Below are 20,871 nucleotides of genomic sequence, written 5' to 3' on the forward strand. Positions count from 1 at the left end.
TAGAACAGGAGGAACCTGCCGGGATCTCTGTGTGGCACGGATGGAAAGGAGCTCACATTTTTCTGATTTTTGCTGATTTTTGACTATTTTGTGTGTTTTATTTGCAGACTGAAGACCAAAACCTCATCCAGGCACAGCTCTGAGTTGATTTTTGGTGTTTCCACAGACAAACAGAACAGGATGAACCTGCCAGGATCTCTTTGGGCACAGATGGAAAGGAGCTCACATTTTGCTGATTTTTGCTGATTTTTGACTATTTTGTGTGTTTTATTTGCAGACTGAAGACCAAAACCTCAGCCAGGCACAGCTCTGAGGTGATTTTTGGTGTTTTCACAGACAGAACAGGAGGAACCTGCCAGGATCTCTGTGTGGCACAGATGGAAAGGAGCTCCCATTTTGCTGATTTTGCTGATTTTTGACAATTTTGTGTGTTTTATTTGCAGATTAAAGACCAGCACCTCATCCAGGCACAGCCGTGAGCTGATTTTTGGTGTTTCCACAGACAGACCTGGATGAACCTGCCAGGATCTCTGTGTGGCACAGATGGAAAAGAGGGCAGATTTTGCCGATTTTACTGATTTTTGATAATTTTGTGTGTTTTTATTTGCAGATTAAAGACCAAAACCTCCTCCAGGTTCTGGCACTTGTGAGTTGATTTGTGGTGTTTTCCCAGACTGTTTGTGTGGCAGAACAGGAGGAACCTGCCAGGATCTCTGTGTGGCACGGATGGAAAGGAGCTCCCATTTTGCTGATTTTGCTGATTTTTGCTAATTTTTGCTAATTTTTGAGCATTTTGTGTGTTTTTATTTGCAGATTAAAGACCAGCACCTCATCCAGGCACAGCTCTGAGTTGATTTTTGGTGTTTCCCAGACAAACAGAACAGGATGAACCTGCCAGGATCTCTGTGGGGCACAGATCTCACATTTTGCTGATTTTGCTGGTTTTTGCTAATTTTTGACCATTTTGTGTGTTTTATTTGCAGATTAAAGACCAGCACCTCGGCCAGGCACAGCTCTGAGCTGATTTTTGGTGTTTCCACAGACAAACAGAACGGGATGAACCTGCCAGGATCTCTGTGGGGCACAGAGCTCACATTTTGCTGATTTTGCTGATTTTTGACCATTTTGGCTGTTTTTATTTACAGATTGAAGACCAATCCCTCAGCCAGGCACAGCTCTGAGTTGATTTTTGGTGTTTTCACAAACAGACCAGGATGAACCTGCCAGGATCTCTGTGTGGCACCGATGGAAAGGAGCTCCCATTTTGCTGATTTTGCTGATTTTTGCTGATTGATTTTTGCTGATTTTTGACCATTTTGTGTGTTTTATTTGCAGACTGAAGACCAGCACCTCGGCCAGGCACAGCTGTGAGTTGATTTTTGGTGTTTCCACAGACAAACAGAACGGGATGAACCTGCCAGGATCTCTGTGGCACAGATGGAAAGGAGCTCCCATTTTGCTGATTTTGCTGATTTTTGCTGATTTTTGCTGATTTTTGCTGATTTTTGCTGATTTTTGACCATTTTGGCTGTTTTTATTTACAGATTGAAGACCAATCCCTCAGCCAGGCACAGCTCTGAGGTGATTTTTGGTGTTTTCACAAACAGACCAGGATGAACCTGCCAGGATCTCTGTGTGGCACAGATGGAAAGGAGCTCCCATTTTGCTGATTTTGCTGATTTTTGCTGGTTTTTGCTGATTTTTGCTGATTTTTGACCATTTTGTGTGTTCCATTTGCAGGTTAAAGACCAGCACCTCGGCGCGGTACGGGCTGGCGTCGCAGCCGCGCCTGGTGGACGTGATCGCGGCGGTGCCGCCGCCCTTCCGGAAGGTTCTGCTGCCCAAGCTCAAGGCCAAGCCCGTCAGGACGGCCAGCGGGGTGAGGCTGCAGGCAGCTCCCTCCTTCCCCCTCACCCTCCCTGATCCCACACAAAATCTGGGGCAAATCCCTCAAAATTTGGGTTCAATCCCACCAAAATTCGGGTTAATCCCAGCCAAAGTTTGGGGTAAATCCCACCCACAATTTGGGTTAAATACCACCCAAAATTGGGGTTTAATCTCAGCCAAAAATTTGGGTTCAATCCCACCAAAATTCGGGTTAATCCCACCCAAAATCTGGGTTAAATGCCACCAAAGTTTGGGTTTAATCCCACCCAAAATTTGGGTTTAATCTCACCCAAAATTTGGGTTTAATCCCACCCAAAATTTGGGTTAAATCCCACCCAAAATTTGGGTTTAATCCCACCAAAATCTGTGTTAGATCCCACTAAAATTTGGGTTTAATCACAAACAAAATTTGGGTTTAATCCCGCCCAAAATTTGGCTTTAATCCCACCCAAATATTGGGTTAAAAACCCAAAATTTTGGTTAAATCCCACCCAAAATCTGGGTCAAATCCCACCCAAAATCTGGGTTAAATCCCACCCAAAATTGGGGTTTAATGTCACCCAAAGTTTGGGTTTAAACTCTCCCAAAATCTGTGTTAGATCCCACCCAAAATTTGGGTTTAATCCCACCCAAAGTTTGGGTTAAATCCCACCCAAAATCTGGGTTAAATCCCACCGAAATTTGGGTTTAATCCCAGCCAAAATTTGGATTAAATCCCACCCTAAATTTGTGTGAAACCCCACCCACAATTTGGGTTAAATCCCACCCAAAATTTCAGTTAAATCCCACCCAGAATTTGGGTTTCATCCCACCCAAAATCTGGGTTTAATCCCACCCAAAGTTTGGGGTAAATCCCACCCAGAATTTGGGTGAAATCCCACCCAAAATTGGGGTTTAATCCCACCCAGAATTTGGGTTAAATCCCTCAAAATTTGGGTTCAATCCCACCAAAATTCGGGTTAATCCCACCCAAAGTTTGGGGTAAATCCCACCCAGAATTTGGGCTAAATCCCACTCAAAATTTGGGTTAAATCCCCCAAAATTGTGTTTAATCCAACCCAAATTTGGGTTAAATCCAACTAAAATTTTAGTTTAATCCCAAACAAAATTGGGGTTCAATCCCACCCAAAATTGGGGTTTAATCCCACCAAAATTTGGGTTTAATCCCAAACAAAATTTGGCTTTAATCCCACCCAAATATTGGGTTAAATCCCCTCCAAAATTTTGGTTAAATCCCACCCAAAATCTGGGTCAAATCCCACCAAAATTTGGGTTTAATCCCACTAAAGTTTGGGTTTAATCCCAAACAAAATTAGGGTTAAATCCCACCCAAAATTTGGGTTAAATCCCACCGAAAATTTGGGTTTAATCCCACCCAAAATTTGGGTTCAATGCCACTAAAATTTGGGTTTAATCCCAAACAAAACTTGGGTTTAATCCCACCCAATATTTGGGTTTAATCCCACCCAGAATTTGGGTCAAATCCCACCCAAAATCTGGGTTTAATTCCGCCCAAAATTGGGGTTTAATTCCACCCAAATTTGGCTTTAATCCCACCCAAAATTTCAGTTAAATCCCACCGAAATTTGTGTTAAATCCCACCCAAATTCTTTATATCAGACCCAAATTCATACTCAAAGCACCTCAGCCTCTCCATATCAGCCCCAATTTACACTGAAATCATCCAGTTCTTGATATCAGCCCCAATTTACACTGAAACCACTTCAATTTCCACATCAAACCCCAATTTACACTGAAATCATCCAGTTCTTGATATCAGACCCCAATTTACACTGAAACCACTTCAATTTCCACATCAGACCCCAATTTACACTGAAATCATCCAGTTCTTGATATCAGACCCCAATTTACACTGAAATCATCCAGTTCTTCATATCAGCCCCAATTTACACTGAAACCATCCAGTTCTTTATATCAGACCCCAATTTACACTGAAACCACTTCAATTTCCACATCAGCCCCAAATTTACACTGAAAACATCCAGTTCTTTATATCAGACCCAAATTTACACTGAAACCACCCTAAATGTTGATATCAGACCCCAATTTATCCTGACACCACTCAGTTCTTGATATCAGACCTAATTCTTGATATCAGACCCCAATTTACACTGAAACCACTCAATTCTTTATATCAGACCCCAATTTATACTGAAAACACCAAATTCTTGATATCAGACGGAAATTGATACTGAAACCACCTCAATCTTTCCATGAGACCTCAGTTTATTCTGAAATCACTCAATTCCCAAATCAGACCCCAATTTGTGCTGAAACCACCTCATTTTTTATATCAGAGCCCAATTTACACTGAAACCACCTAAATCTTGATATCAGACCCCAATTTATAATGAAACCACTCAATTCTTTATATCAGACCCCAATTTATAGGAAAAGCACCTAAATCTGACCCCAGATTATTCTGAAACCACCTAAATCTCCATATCAGACCCCAATTTATACTGAAAGCTCTCAATTCTTTTTATCAGACCCCAATTTATTGTAAAACCACCTAATTCTTGATATCAGACCCAATTTACACTGAAACCACCTAAATCTTGATATCAGACCCCAAATTATACTGAAACCACTGAATTCTTTATGTCAGACCCAAATTGACACTGAAACCACTCAGTTCTTGATATCAGACCCCAGTTTATCCTGAAACCACCTCATTTTTATATCAGACCTTAATTCTTGATATCAGATCCCAATTTTTTCAAAAACCACCTCATTGTCATATCAGACCCCAAATTTACAGTGAAACCACCCAAATCTGCATATCAGAGCCCAACTTTTACTGAAACCACCTAAATCTGCATATCAGACCCCAATTTATCCTGACACCACTCAGTTCTTTATATCAGGCCCCAATTTACACTGAAACCACCAATTTTTTATATCAGACCTAATTCTTTATATCAGACCCAAACTTACACTGAAACCACTCAATTCTTTATATCAGACCCCAACTTTTACTGAAACCACCTAAATTTTTATATCAGACCCCAATCCATACTGAAACCACCTAAAGTTTTATATCAGACCTAATTTTTGATATCAGACCCCAATTTACACTGAAACCACCTAATTCTTGATATCAGACCCAAATTTACACTGAAACCACTCAAATCTTGATATCAGACCCCAATCCATACTGAAACCACCTAAATCTTGATATCAGACCCCAATTTATACTGTAACCACCAATTTTTTATATCAGACCCAAATTTACACTGAAACCACTCAGTTCTTTATATCAGACCCCAATTTATACTGAAACTATCTGATTTTTATATCAGACCTAATTCTCTTTATCAGATCCAAACTGACACTGAAACCACTCAATTCTTGATATCAGACCCCAATTTTTACTGAAACCACCTCATTTTTTATATCAGACCTAAATCTTGATATCAGACCCCAATTTACACTGAAACCACTCAGTTCTTTATATCAGACCCCAATTTATACTGAAAACACCTAATTCTTGATATCAAACCCCAATTTGTACTGAAAACACCAAATTCTTGATATCAGACCCCAATTGATACTGAAACCACCCTAAATCTTTCTATGAGACCTCAGTTTATTCTGAAATCACTCAATTCCCAAATCAGACCCCAGTTTGTGCTGAAACCACCTCATTTTTTATATCAGACCTAAATCTTGATATCAGACCCCAATTTACACTGAAACCACCCTAAATCTTGATATCAGACCCCAATTTACACTGAAACCACCCTAAATCTTGATATCAGACCCCAATTTATCCTGAAACCACCTCATTTTTTATATCAGACCTAAATCTTGATATCAGACCCCAGTTTATACTGATACCAGCTAAATCTTGATATCAGACCCAAATTGACACTGAAACCACCTAAACCTTGATATCAGACCCCAATTTACACTGAAAGCTCTCAATTCTTTTATCAGACCCCAATTTATTCTAAAACCAACTAATTTTTATATCAGACCCCAATTTATCCTGACACCACTCAGTTCTTGATATCAGACCTAATTCTTGATATCAGACCCCAGTTTATCCTGAAACCACCTCATTTTTATATCAGACCCTAATTCTTGATATCAGATCCCAGTTTTTTCAAAAACCACCTAATTGTCATATCAGAGCCCAAATTTACACTGGAACCACCAAAATCTGCATATCAGAGCCCAATTTGTTCTGAAACCACCTAAATCTTGATATCAGACCCCAATTTACACTGAACACATCCAGTTCTTGATATCAGACCCCAATTTACACTGAAACCACTCAGTTCTTTAGATCAGACCCAAATTTATACTGAAAACACCTAATTCTTGATATCAAACCCCAATTTGTACTGAAACCACCTAAATCTTGATATCAGACCCCAACTGATACTGAAACCACCTCAATCTTTCCATGAGACCTCTGTTTGTTCTGAAATCACTCAATTCCCAAATCAGACCCCAATTTATACTGAAGGCACCTCATTTTTTATATCAGACCTAAATCTTGATATCAGACCCCAGTTTATACTGATACCAGCTAAATCTTGATATCAGACCCAAATTGACACTGAAACCACCTAAACCTTGATATCAGACCCCAATTTACACTGAAAGCTCTCAATTCTTTTTATCAGACCCCAATTTATTCTAAAACCAACTAATTTTTATATCACACCCCAATTTATCCTGACTTCACTCAGTTCTTGATATCAGACCTAATTCTTGATATCAGACCCCTGTTTATCCTGAAACCACCTCATTTTTATATCAGACCCTAATTCTTGATATCAGATCCCAATTTTTTTCAAAACCACCTCATTGTCATATCAGACCCCAAATTTACACTGAAACCACCAAAATCTGCATATCAGAGCCCAATTTGTACTGAAACCACCTAAATCTGCATATCAGACCCCAATTTACACTGAAACCACCCTAAATCTTGATATCAGACCCAAATTGACACTGAAACCACTCAGTTCTTTATATCAGACCCCAATTTACACTGAAGCCACCTAATTCTTGATATCAGACCCAAATTTATACTGAAACCACCCTAAATCTTCATATCAGACCCCAATTTGTACTGAAACCACCTAAATCTTGATATCAGACCCAAATTGATATTGAAACCACCCTAAATCTTTTTATGAGACCTCAGTTTATTCTGAAATCACTCAATTCCCAAATCAGACCCCAGTTTGTGCTGAAACCACCTCATTTTTTATATCAGACCTAAATCTTGATATCAGACCCCAATTTACACTGAAACCACCTAAATCTTGATATCAGACCCCAATTTACACTGAAACCACCCTAAGTCTGCATATCAGACCCCAATTTATACTGAAAGCTCTCAATTCTTTTTATCAGCCCCCAATTTACTCTGAAACCACCTAATTTTTTATATCAGACCTAATTTCTTATATCAGACCCAAACTTTCACTGAAGCCACCCTAAATCTCCATATCAGACCCCAACTTTTACTGAAACCACCTAAAGTTTTATATCAGACCTAATTTTCTTATCAGACCCCAATTTACACTGAAACCACCTAAATCTTGATATCAGATCCAAATTTACACTGAAACCACTCAATTCTTTATGTCAGACACCAATTTATACTCAAACCACCTGATTTTTATATCAGACCCTAATTCTTGATATCAGATCCCAATTTTTTCAAAAACCACCTCATTGTCATATCAGAGCCCAAATTGACAGTGAAACCACCCAAATCTGCATATCAGAGCCCAACTTTTACTGAAACCACCCAAATCTTGATATCAGACCCAAATTTACACTGAAACCACTCAGTTCTTTATATCAGACCCTGATTTATCCTGAAACCACCCTAAATCTTCATATCAGACCCAAACTTACACTGAAACCACTCAATTCTTGATATCAGACTCTGATTTATCCTGAAACCACCCTAAATCTTCATATCAGACCCCAACTTTTACTGAAACCACCTGATTTTTGATATCAGACCCCAATTTATCCTGAAACCACCCTAAATCTTCATATCAGACCCCAATTTATACTGAAGGCACCTCATTTTTTATATCAGACCTAAATCTTGATATCAGACCCCAGTTTATACTGACAACAGCTAAATCTTGATATCAGACCCAAATTGACACTGAAACCACCTAAACCTTGATATCAGACCCCAATTTACACTGAAAGCTCTCAATTCTTTTATCAGACCCCAATTTATTCTAAAACCAACTAATTTTTATATCAGACCCCAATTTATCCTGACACCACTCAGTTCTTGATATCAGACCTAATTCTTGATATCAGACCCCTGCTTATTCTGAAACCACCTGATTTTTATATCAGACCCTAATTCTTGATATCAGATCCCAATTTTTTCAAAAACCACCTCATTGTCATATCAGACCCCAAATTTACACTGAAACCACCAAAATCTGCATATCAGACCCCAATTTGTACTGAAACCACCTAAATCTGCATATCAGACCCCAATTTATCCTGACACCACTCAGTTCTTTAGATCAGACCCCAATTTATACTGAAAACACCAAATTCTTGATATCAGACCCAAATTTATACTGAAACCACCCTAAATCTTCATATCAGACCCCAATTTGTACTGAAACCACCTAAATCTTGATATCAGACCCAAATTGATATTGAAACCACCCTAAATCTTTTTATGAGACCTCAGTTTATTCTGAAATCACTCAATTCCCAAATCAGACCCCAGTTTGTGCTGAAACCACCTCATTTTTTATATCAGACCTAAATCTTGATATCAGACCCCAATTTATAATGAAACCACTCAATTCTGTATATCAGACCCCAATTTATAGGAAAAGCACCTAAATCTGACCCCAGATTATTCTGAAACCACCTAAATCTCCATATCAGACCCCAATTTATACTGAAAGCTCTCAATTCTTTTTACCAGACCCCAATTTATTGTAAAACCACCTAATTCTTGATATCAGACCCAATTTACACTGAAACCACCTAAATCTTGATATCAGACCCCAAATTATACTGAAACCACTGAATTCTTTATGTCAGACCCAAATTGACACTGAAACCACTCAGTTCTTGATATCAGACCCCAGTTTATCCTGAAACCACCTCATTTTTATATCAGATCCTAATTCTTGATATCAGATCCCAATTTTTTCAAAAACCACCCAATTGTCATATCAGAGCCCAAATTGACAGTGAAACCCCCTAAATCTGCATATCAGAGCCCAATTTACACTGAAACCACCTAAATCTTGATATCAGACCCCAATTTACACTGAACACATCCAGTTCTTGATATCAGACCCCAATTTATACTGAAACCACTCAGTTCTTTAGATCAGACCCAAATTTATACTGAAAACACCAAATTCTTGATATCAAACCCCAATTTATACTGAAAACACCAAATTCTTGATATCAAACCCCAATTTACACTGAAAACACCTAAATCTTGATATCAGACCCCAATTGATACTGAAACCACCTCAATCTTTCCATGAGACCTCAGTTTATTCTGAAATCACTCAGTTCCCAAATCAGACCCCAATTTATACTGAAGGCACCTCATTTTTTATATCAGACCTAAATCTTGATATCAGACCCCAGTTTATACTGACACCAGCTAAATCTTGATATCAGACCCAAATGGACACTGAAACCACCTAAACCTTGATATCAGACCCCAATTTACACTGAAAGCTCTCAATTCTTTTATCAGACCCCAATTTATTCTAAAACCAACTAATTTTTATATCACACCCCAATTTATCCTGACACCACTCAGTTCTTGATATCAGACCTAATTCTTGATATCAGACCCCTGGATATACTGAAACCACCTGATTTTTATATCAGACCCTAATTCTTGATATCAGATCCCAGTTTTTTCAAAAACCACCTCATTGTCATATCAGACCCCAAATTTACACTGAAACCACCCAAATCTGCATATCAGACCCCAATTTACACTGACACCACTCAATTCTTTATATCAGACCCCAATTTTTACTGAAAACACCAAATTCTTGATATCAGACGGAAATTGATACTGAAACCACCTCAATCTTTCCATGAGACCTCAGTTTATTCTGAAATCACTCAATTCCCAAATCAGACCCCAATTTGTGCTGAAACCACCTCATTTTTTATATCAGAGCCCAATTTACACTGAAACCACCTAAATCTTGATATCAGACCCCAATTTACACTGAAACCACCCTAAATCTTGATATCAGACCCCAATTTATTCTGGAACCACCTGATTTTCCTTATCAGACCCAAATTTACACTGAAGCCACTCAGTTCTGTGTGTCAAACCCCAATTTATTCTGGAACCACCTGATTTATTTTATATCAGACCTAATTCTTTTTATCAGACCCCAAATTTACACTGAAACCACTCAGTTCTTTATATCAGACCCTGATTTATCCTGAAACCACCCTAAATCTTCATATCAGACCCAAACTTACACTGAAACCACCTGATTTTTGATATCAGACCCCAATTTATACTGAAACCACCCTAAATCTTCATATCAGACCCCAACTTTTACTGAAACCACCTAAATTTTTATATCAGACCCCAATCCATACTGAAACCACCTAAAGTTTTATATCAGACCTAATTTTTGATATCAGACCCCAATTTACACTGAAACCACCTAAATCTTGATATCAGACCCTGATTTATACTGAAACCACCAATTTTTTTATATCAGACCCAAATTCATACTGAAACCACTCAATTCTCCATATCAGACCCCAAATAATTAATTCATTAATTTATTGTTTATCCACATTACAAAACCTGAGAACATTAAAGAATATTTAACAGGATTCATTGAGCATCCCTGTTTCTTTCTGTCTTCATTTTCCCCTTCAAGGCTTAACCCCCATCCATTTTACCACAAAACAACCCCAAAACAACCCCCAGAAACCCCCAGCACCCCCAAACTTGCAGGAATTTTGTGAAATTTGGTGAATTTTTGTGAATTTTGGGGTAAATTCTGCAATTTCCCTTTCAGATTGCAGTGGTGGCCGTGATGTGCAAACCCCACCGGGTGTCCCACCTTAAATTAACCCCCATCAATTTTACCCAAAAACAACCCCAAAACAGCCCCCCAGAAACCCCCAGCACCCCCAAACTTGCAGGAATTTTCTGAAATTTGGTGAAATTTGGTGAATTTTGGAGTAAATTCTGCAATTTCCCTTTCAGATTGCTGTGGTGGCCGTGATGTGCAAACCCCACCGGTGCCCCCACCTTAAATTAACCCCCATCAATTTTACCACAAAACAACCCCAAAAAAAAACCCCAGAAACCCCCAGCACCCCCAAACTTGCAGGAATTTTGTGAAATTTGTGGAATTTTGGGGTAAATTCTGCAATTTCCCTTTCAGATTGCAGTGGTGGCCATAATGTGCAAACCCCACCGGGTGCCCCCACCTTAAATTAACCCCCATCAATTTTACCACAAAACAACCTGAAAAAAAAAAACCCCAGAAACCCCCAGCACCCCAAACTTGCAGGAATTTTGTGAAATTTGGTGAAATTTTGTGAAATTTTGTGAATTTTGGGGTAAATTCTGCAATTTCCCTTTCAGATTGCAGTGGTGGCCATGATGTGCAAACCCCACTGGGTGCCCCACCTTAAATTAACCCCCATCCATTTTACCCAAAAACAACCCCAAAATGACCACCCAGAAATCCCCAGCACCCCCAAACTTGCAGGAATTTTGTGAAATTTGGTGAATTTTGGGGTAAATTCTGCGATTTCCCTTTCAGATTGCAGTGGTGGCCGTGATGTGCAAACCCCACCGGGTGTCCCACCTTAAATTAACCCCCATCAATTTTACCACAAAACAACCCCAAAATGACCACCCAGAAACCCCCAGCACCCCAAACTTGGAGGAATTTTGTGAAATTTTGTGAAATTTTGTGAATTTTGGGGTAAATTCTGCAATTTCCCTTTCAGATTGCAGTGGTGGCCGTAATGTGCAAACCCCACCGGTGCCCCACCTTAAATTAACCCCCATCCATTTTACCACAAAACAACCCCCAAAAAAAAACCCCAGCACCCCCAAACTTGCAGGAATTTTGTGAAATTTTGTGAAATTTTGTGAATTTTGGAGTAAATTCTGCAAATTCCCTTCCAGATTGCAGTGGTGGCCATAATGTGCAAACCCCACCGGTGCCCCCACCTTAAATTAACTCCCATCAATTTTACCCAAAAACAACCCCAAAATGACCACCCAGAAACCCCCAGCACCCCCAAACTTGCAGGAATTTTGTGAAATTTGGTGAAATTTGGTGAAATTTGGTGAAATTTGGTGAATTTTGGGGTAAATTCTGCTGCAATTTCCCTTCCAGATTGCAGTGGTGGCCGTGATGTGCAAACCCCACTGGGTGCCCCACCTTAAATTAACCCCCATCAATTTTACCACAAAACAACCCCAAAAAAAACCCCAGAAACCCCCAGCACCCCCAAACTTGCAGGAATTTTGTGAAATTTTGTGAAATTTTGTGAATTTTGGGGTAAATTCTGCAATTTCCCTTTCAGATTGCAGTGGTGGCCGTGATGTGCAAACCCCACTGGGTGCCCCCACCTTAAATTAACCCCCATCAATTTTACCCCAAAACAACCCCAAAAAAAACCCCAGAAAACCCCAGCACCCCCAAACTTGCAGGAATTCTGTGAAATTTTGTGAAATTTGGTGAATTTTGGGGTAAATTCTGCAATTTCCCTTTCAGATTGCCATGGTTTCTGTGATGTGCAAACCCCACTGGGTGCCCCCAGCTTAAATTAACCCCCATCAATTTTACCACAAAACAACCCCAAAACAGCCCAAAAAAAAACCCCAGCACCCCCAAACTTGCAGGAATTTTGTGAAATTTGGTGAAATTTGGTGAATTTTGGGGTAAATTCTGCAATTTCCCTTTCAGATTGCAGTGGTGGCCGTGATGTGCAAACCCCACCGGTGCCCCCACCTTAAATTAACCCCCATCAATTTTACCACAAAACAACCCCAAAACAGCCCCCCAGAAACCCCCAGCACCCCTAAACATGCAGGAATTTTGTGAAATTTGGTGAAATTTGGTGAAATTTTGTGAATTTTGGGGTAAATTCTGCAATTTCCCTTTCAGATTGCAGTGGTGGCCGTGATGTGCAAACCCCACCGGGTGTCCCACCTTAAATTAACCCCCATCAATTTTACCACAAAACAACCCCAAAATGACCACCCAGAAATCCCCAGCACCCCCAAACTTGCAGGATTTTTGTGAAATTTGGTGAAATTTTGTGAATTTTGGGGTAAATTCTGCAATTTCCCTTCCAGATTGCAGTGGTGGCCGTGATGTGCAAACCCCACCGGTGCCCCCACATCAACTTCACAGGGAACATCTGTGTGTGAGTATTGGGGAAAAATCAGATTTCTCAGATATCAGTGGCTGTAAAAACCAAATTTGATTTCTGAAAATTGCCAATGGGACGAGAGGACTGCAAGGAATGGGATTTTTGTATTTTCTGAGCTGTTTGATTTTCCAGCTTCAGCCTCATTGCGTGGTTGGGGCAATGGGAAGGTGCCCTCAGCTCGTCCCAGGAAACACACAGAGAATTCCATATTTTATTACAATTTAATTTAAATTTAATATTTTATTACAACTTAATTTCAATTTAATGTTTTATTCCAACTTAATTAAAAGTTTTTTTTTACAATTATACAAAGCAAAAGCACATTGAGAGCAGTTCTGTCCAGTGACAGTGGGAAGGTGCCCTCAGCTCATCCCAGGGAACACACAGAGAATTCCATGTTTTATTGCAATTTAATTTAAATTTCATGCTTTATTCCAATTTAATTTAAATTTCATGTTTTAATACAACTTAATTTAAAAGTTTTTTTACAATTATACAAAGCAAAAGAGTTTTGACAGCAGTTCTGTCCAGTGACAGTGGGAAGGTGCCCTCAGCTCATCCCAGGGAGCAAACAGAGAATTCCATGTTTTATAACAATTTAATTTAAATTCAATGTTTTATTCCAATTTAATTTAAATTTCATATTTTAATACAATTTAATCTAAATTTTATTTTTATTACAACTTAATTAAAAGTTTTTTTTTACAATTATACAAAGCAGAAGCACATTGACAGCAGTTCTGTCCAGTGACAGTGGGAAGGTGCCCTCAGCTCATCCCAAGGAACACACAGAGAATTCCATGTTTTATTACAATTTAATTTAAATTTCATGTTTTATTCCAACTTAATTTCAATTTAATGCTTTATTAAAACTTAATTTAAAAGTTTTTTTATAATTATACAAAGCAAAAGAAGTTTGACAGCAGTTCTGTCCAGTGGCAGTGGGAAGGTGCCCTCAGCTCACATCTCAGGGAACACAGAGAATTCAATGTTTTATTACAATTTAATTTAAATTTAATATTGTATTACAACTTAATTTCAATTTAATGTTTTATTCCAACTTAATTTGAAAGTTTTTTTACAATTATACAAAGCCAAAGCACATTGACAGCAGTTCTGTCCAGTGACAGTGGGAAGGTGCCCTGAGCTCATCCCAGGGAACACACAGAGAATTCCATGTTTTATTACAATTTCATTTAAATTTCATGTTTTATTACAATTTAATTTAAATTTAATATTTTATTACAACTTAATTTAAAAGTTTTTTTACAATTATACAAAGCAAAAGAGTTTTGACAGCAGTTCTGTCCAGTGCCAGTGGGAAGGTGCCCTCAGCTCATCCCAGGGAACACACAGAGTATTTCATGTTTTATTACAATTTAATTTAAATTTCATATTTTAATAAAACTTAATTTAAATTTCATGTTTTAATACAACTTAATTTAAAAGTTTTTTTACAATTATACAAAGGCAAAGCACATTGGCAGCAGTTCTGTCCAGTGACAGTGGGAAGGTGCCCTCAGCTCATCCCAGGGAACAAACAGAGAATTCCATGTTTTATTACAATTTAATTTAAATTCAATGTTTTATTCCAATTTAATTTCAATTTCATATTTTAATAAAACTTAATTTAAATTTTTTTTTGTAATTATAAAAGCAAAAGCACATTGGCAGCAGTTCTGTCCAGTGACAGTGGGAATGTGCCCTCAGCTCATCCCAGGGAACACACAGAGAATTCCATGTTTTATTCCAATTTAATTTAAATTTCACATTTTAATACAATTTAATCTAAATTTTATTTTTATTCCATCTTAATTTAAAAGTTTTTTAATAATTGTACAAAGCCAAAGCACATTGACAGCAGTTCTGTCCAGTGACAGTGGGAAGGTGCCCTCAGCTCACATCCCAGGGAACACAGAGAATTCCATGTTTTATTCCAATTTAATTTAAATTTAATGTTTTATTACAATTTAATTTAAATTTCATGTTTTATTCCAATTTAATTTAAATTTCATGTTTTAATACAACTTAGTTTAAATTTTTTTTTATAATTGTACAAAGCCAAAGCGCATTGGCAGCAGTTCTGTCCAGTGACAGTGGGAAGGTGCCCTCAGCTCATCCCAGGGGACACACAGAGAATTCCATGTTTTATAACAATTTGATTTAAATTTCATGTTTTATTACAATTATATTTAAATTTCATGTTTTAATACAACTTAATTTAAAAATTTTTTTATAATTATACAAAGCCAAAGCACATTGGCAGCAGTTCTGTCCAGTGACAGTGGGAAGGTGCCCTCAGCTCACATCCCAGGGAACACACAGAGAATTCCATGTTTTATTGCAATTTAATTTAAATTTCATGTTTTAATACAATTTAATCTAAATTTTATTTTTATTACAACTTAATTTAAAAGTTTTTTAATAATTATACAAAGCAAAAGCACATTGACAGCAGTTCTGTCCAGTGACAGTGGGAAGGTGCCCTCAGCTCGTCCCAGGGAACACACAGAGAATTCCATGTTTTATTGCAATTTAATTTAAATTTCATGTTTTATTGCAATTTGATTTAAATTTCATGTTTTAATACAACTTTATTTAAATTTTTTTTTTAATTACACAAAGCCAAAGCACATTGACAGCAGTTCTGTCCAGTGACAGTGGGAAGGTGCCCTCAGCTCACATCTCAGGGAACACAGAGAATTCCATGTTTTATTACAATTTAATTTAAATTTCGTGTTTTATTACAATTTAATTTAAATTCAGTGTTTTATTCCAAATTTAATTTAAATTTCATGTTTTAATACAACTTAGTTTAAATTTTTTTTTATAATTATACAAAGGCAAAGCACATTGGCAGCAGTTCTGTCCAGTGACAGTGGGAAGGTGCCCTCAGCTCGTCCCAGGGAACACACAGAGAATTCCATGTTTTATTACAATTTAATTTAAATTTCATGTTTTATTCCAATTTTATTTAAATTTAATGGTTTTTTACAACCTAATTTCAATTTTATGTTTTAATACAACTTAATTTAAAAGTTTTTTAGTAATTATACAAAGCCAAAGCACATTGACAGCAGTTCTGTCCAGTGACAGTGGGAAGGTGCCCTCAGCTCATCCCAGGGAACACACAGAGAATTCCATGTTTTATTACAATTTAATTTAAATTCAATGTTTTATTCCAATTTTATTTAAATTTCATGTTTTAATACAACTTAATTTAAAAGTTTTTTTACAATTATACAAAGCAAAAGCACATTGACAGCAGTTCTGTCCAGTGACAGTGGGAAGGTGCCCTCAGCTCGTCCCAGGCAGCACACAGAGAATTCCATGTTTTATTACAATTTAATTTTAATTTCATGTTTTATTCCAATTATATTTAAATTTCATGTTTTAATACAACTTATTTTAATTTTTTTTTATAATTATACAAAGCCAAAGCACATTGGCAGCAGTTCTTTCCAGTGACAGTGGGAAGGTGCCCTCAGCTCTCACCACAGGCAGCACACAGAGAATTCCATGTTTTATTACAATTTAATTTCAGTTTCATGTTTTATTACAACTTAATTTCAATTTAATGCTTTATTAAAACTTAATTTAAAAGTTTTTTTACAATTATACAAAGCAAAAGAATTTTGACAGCAGTTCTGTCCAGTGCCAGTGGGAAGGTGCCCTCAGCTCATCCCAAGGAACACACAGAGAATTCCATGTTTTATTACAATTTGATTTAAATTTCATGTTTTATTACAATTTAATTTAAATTTTATTTTTATTACAACTTAATTTAAAAGTTTTTTTACAATTATACAAAGCAAAAGAGTTTTGACAGCAGTTCTGTCCAGTGCCAGTGGGAAGGTGCCCTCAGCTCGTCCCAGGGAACACACAGAGAATTCCATGTTTTATGGCAATTTAATTTAAATTTCATATTTTAATAAAACTTAATTTAAATTTCATGTTTTAATACAACTTAATTTAAAAGTTTTTTTACAATTATACAAAGTCAAAGCACATTGGCAGCAGTTCTGTCCAGTGACAGTGGGAAGGTGCCCTCAGCTCATCCCAGGGAACACACAGAGAATTCCATGTTTTATTACAATTTAATTTAAATTTCATGTTTTATTCCAATTTTATTTAAATTTAATGGTTTTTTACAACCTAATTTCAATTTCATGTTTTATTACAACTTATTTTAAAAGTTTTTTTGACCAATCACACAAAGTCAAAGCTCATTGACAGCAGTTCTGTCCAGTGCCAGTGGGAAGGTGCCCTCAGCTCGTCCCAGGGAACACACAGAGAATTCCATGTTTTATTGCAATTTAATTTAAATTTCATGTTTTATTCCAAATTTAATTTAAATTTCATGTTTTAATTCAACTTAATTTAATTTTTTTTTACAATTATACAAAGCCAAAGCACACTGACAGCAGTTCTGTCCAGTGACAGTGGGAAGGTGCCCTCAGCTCATCCCAGGGAACACACAGAGAATTCCATGTTTTATTACAATTTAATTTAAATCTAATATTTTATTACAACTTAATTTCAATTTCATCGTTTTTTACAACCTAATTTCAATTTCATGTTTTATTACAACTTATTTTAAAAGTTTTTTTACAATCACACAAAGCAGAAGCACATTGGCAGCAGTTCTGTCCAGTGACAGTGGCACTTCGGGACACGGATCTGGAATTTTCTTTATTAATTTATATTCATTTGTATTGATTTATTATTAAGTTTTAATATTCTGTTCCCATCCCTGTTATTATTAATTTATTGTTATTTTCTTTATTAATTTATATTAATTTATATTGAATTATTATTAATTTTTAATATTAAGTTTCCACCCTTGTGATCATTAAGTTATTATTATTTTCTTGTTTATTTTATATTCATTTATATTGATTTATTATTAATTTTTAATAGTAGGTTCCCACCCTTGTGATCATTAATTTATTTTTATTGTCTTTACTAATTTATATTGATTTATACTAATTTATATTGATTTATTTTAAATTTTTAATATTAGGTTCCCACCCTTGTGATTATTAATTTATTATTATTTTCTTTATTAATTTATGTTTATTTATATTGATTTATATGATTTATTATTAAGTTTCAATATTTGGTGGTAATAATAATAATAATAATAATAATAATAATAATAATAATAATTATTATTATTATTATTATTATTATTATTATTACAATAATAATAGTAATACTAATAGTAATTTTAAAATTTAGATTTTAATTATGGATTTTACTTCCACAAAATCTCTCCCTGGGTTGTTTCCGGTCCCATTAAAATGAATTCAAATTATTTAAATTAATTAATGAAAATCCCAGGTCTCATTCCAATGAATTCCAATTAATTAAATTCCAATCAATATCCCAGCAATTATCAGCGTTTGGAGTTGAATTTGGATTTTTTGTGGTTTTGTTTTCCAGGTACTGCCCGGGGGGCCCCGACTCGGACTTTGAATATTCCAGCCAGTCCTACACCGGCTACGAGGTCCTGATCCCTCATTTTATTCACTTTTTATTTTTCATTCAATTAGTTTTTAATTTTTAATTCCATTCTCTTTAAATTTTTAATTCAAGAATTATTTTATTTTTATTTGTCATTAATTTCTTAATTATTCCAACATTGTTGAGCCAGGCTTTGGCTTAGGGTGGGATTTCTTTCTGCAGGAATGGAGCAGAAAAGAAATGAAAAAATCCAATTGAACTTTGGGAAACACAAAAATCCAAAGAAACACAAAAATAAAAATAAACCTTTATAAATGCAAAAATCAAAGCAAAAAAACCCCACAAAAATCAAAATAAAAGTAAACACAATAATCAAAATAAAAATAAATAAAAAATCCAAATTAACTTTGATAAACACAAAAATCAAAATAAAAAATAAATTAAAAAATAAATTTTGATAAACACAGAAATCAAAATAGAAATTAAACACAAAAATCCAAATAAACTTTGATGAACACAAAAATCAAAATAAAAATAAACACAAAAATCAAAATACAAAATAAATGAAAAAATCCAAATAAACTTTGATAAACACAAAAATCGAAATACAAAATAAATGAAAAAAATCCAAATAAATTTTGATAAACAAAAAAATCAAAATAAAAAATAAACACAAAATAAAAATAAAAGTAAACACAAAAATCCAAGAAAAATAAACACAAAATTCAAAATAAAAATAAACACAGAAATCAAAATAAAGATAAATTTTAAAAAATCAAAATAAACTTTGATATACACAAAAATCCAAACAAAAATAAACACAAAAATCCAAATAAACACAATAATCAAAATAAACTTTGGGAAACACAAAAATCCAAATAAACTGTTATAAATGCAAAAATCAAAAAATAAACACAAAAATCAAAATCAAAATAAATGAAAAAATCCAAATGAACTTTGGGAAACACAAAAATCCAAATAAACTTTTATAAATGTAAAAATCAAAATAAAAATAAACACAAAAATCCAAATAAACACAATAATCAAAATAAACTTTGGGAAACACAAAAATCAAAATAAACTTTTATAAATGCAAAAATCAAAGCAAAAATTAAACACAAAAAGCAAAATAAACACATCAAAATAAAAATAAACACAGAAATCAAAATAAAAATAAATTTTAAAAATTCAAATAAACTTTTGTAAATGCAAAAATCAAAGCAAAAAAATAAACACAAAAATAAAAATAAACACATCAAAATAAAATTAAACACAGAAATCAAAATAAAAATAAATTTAAAAAAACAACTAAACTTTGGGAAACACAAAAATCCAAATAAACTTCTATAAATGCAAACATCAAAGCAAAAAATAAACACAAAAATCAAAATAAAAATAAACACGGAAATCAAAATAAAATTAAACACAGAAATCAAAATAAAAATAAATAAAAAATCCAAATAAACTTTGGTAAACACAAAAATCCAAATAAACTTTGATAAATGCAAAAAGCAAAAAATAAACACAAAATAAAAATAAAAGTAAACACAAAAATCAAAATAAAAGTAAACACAAAAATCAAAATAAAAATAAACACAGAAATCAAAATAAAGATAAATTTTAAAAAATCCAAATAAACTGTGATATACACAAAAATTCAAAACAAAAATAAACACAAAATTCCAAATAAACACAAAAATCAAAATAAACTTTGGGAAACACAAAAATCCAAATAAACTTTGATAAATGCAAAAATCAAAAAATAAACACAAAAATCAAAATCAAAATAAATTAAAAAATCCAAATGAACTTTGGGAAACACAAAAATCCAAATAAACTTTTATAAATGCAAAAATCAAAGCAAAAAATAAACACAAAACTCAAAATAAAAATAAACACAAAAATAAACATAAAAGTAAAAATCCAAATAAACTTTGATAAACGCAAAATACAAAATAAAAATAAACACAAAAATCAAAAGACAAAATAAATGAAAAATCCACATAAACTTTGATAAACACAGAAATCAAAATAAAAAATAAATTAAAAAATAAACTTTGATAAACACAGAAA

General features: G+C 34.9%; 1 protein-coding gene across 1 annotated transcript in view; it reads left to right on the forward strand.

The window, feature by feature from the left end:
* Positions 1-20,871, forward strand: part of ELP3 (elongator acetyltransferase complex subunit 3) — a 420,642-nt gene that overhangs the window by 48,388 nt on the left and 351,383 nt on the right. The window contains exons 7-14 of the mRNA XM_063153391.1: positions 278-314; positions 444-475; positions 611-646; positions 984-1,076; positions 1,336-1,431; positions 1,741-1,879; positions 13,256-13,326; positions 18,778-18,841. Of these exons, the coding sequence (XP_063009461.1) occupies positions 278-314; positions 444-475; positions 611-646; positions 984-1,076; positions 1,336-1,431; positions 1,741-1,879; positions 13,256-13,326; positions 18,778-18,841 (568 nt within the window). The remainder of the gene's footprint in view (positions 1-277; positions 315-443; positions 476-610; positions 647-983; positions 1,077-1,335; positions 1,432-1,740; positions 1,880-13,255; positions 13,327-18,777; positions 18,842-20,871) is intronic.

This window comes from Melospiza melodia, chromosome 3 (assembly GCF_035770615.1).
Source record: "Melospiza melodia melodia isolate bMelMel2 chromosome 3, bMelMel2.pri, whole genome shotgun sequence".
Classification (NCBI taxonomy): domain Eukaryota; kingdom Metazoa; phylum Chordata; class Aves; order Passeriformes; family Passerellidae; genus Melospiza; species Melospiza melodia.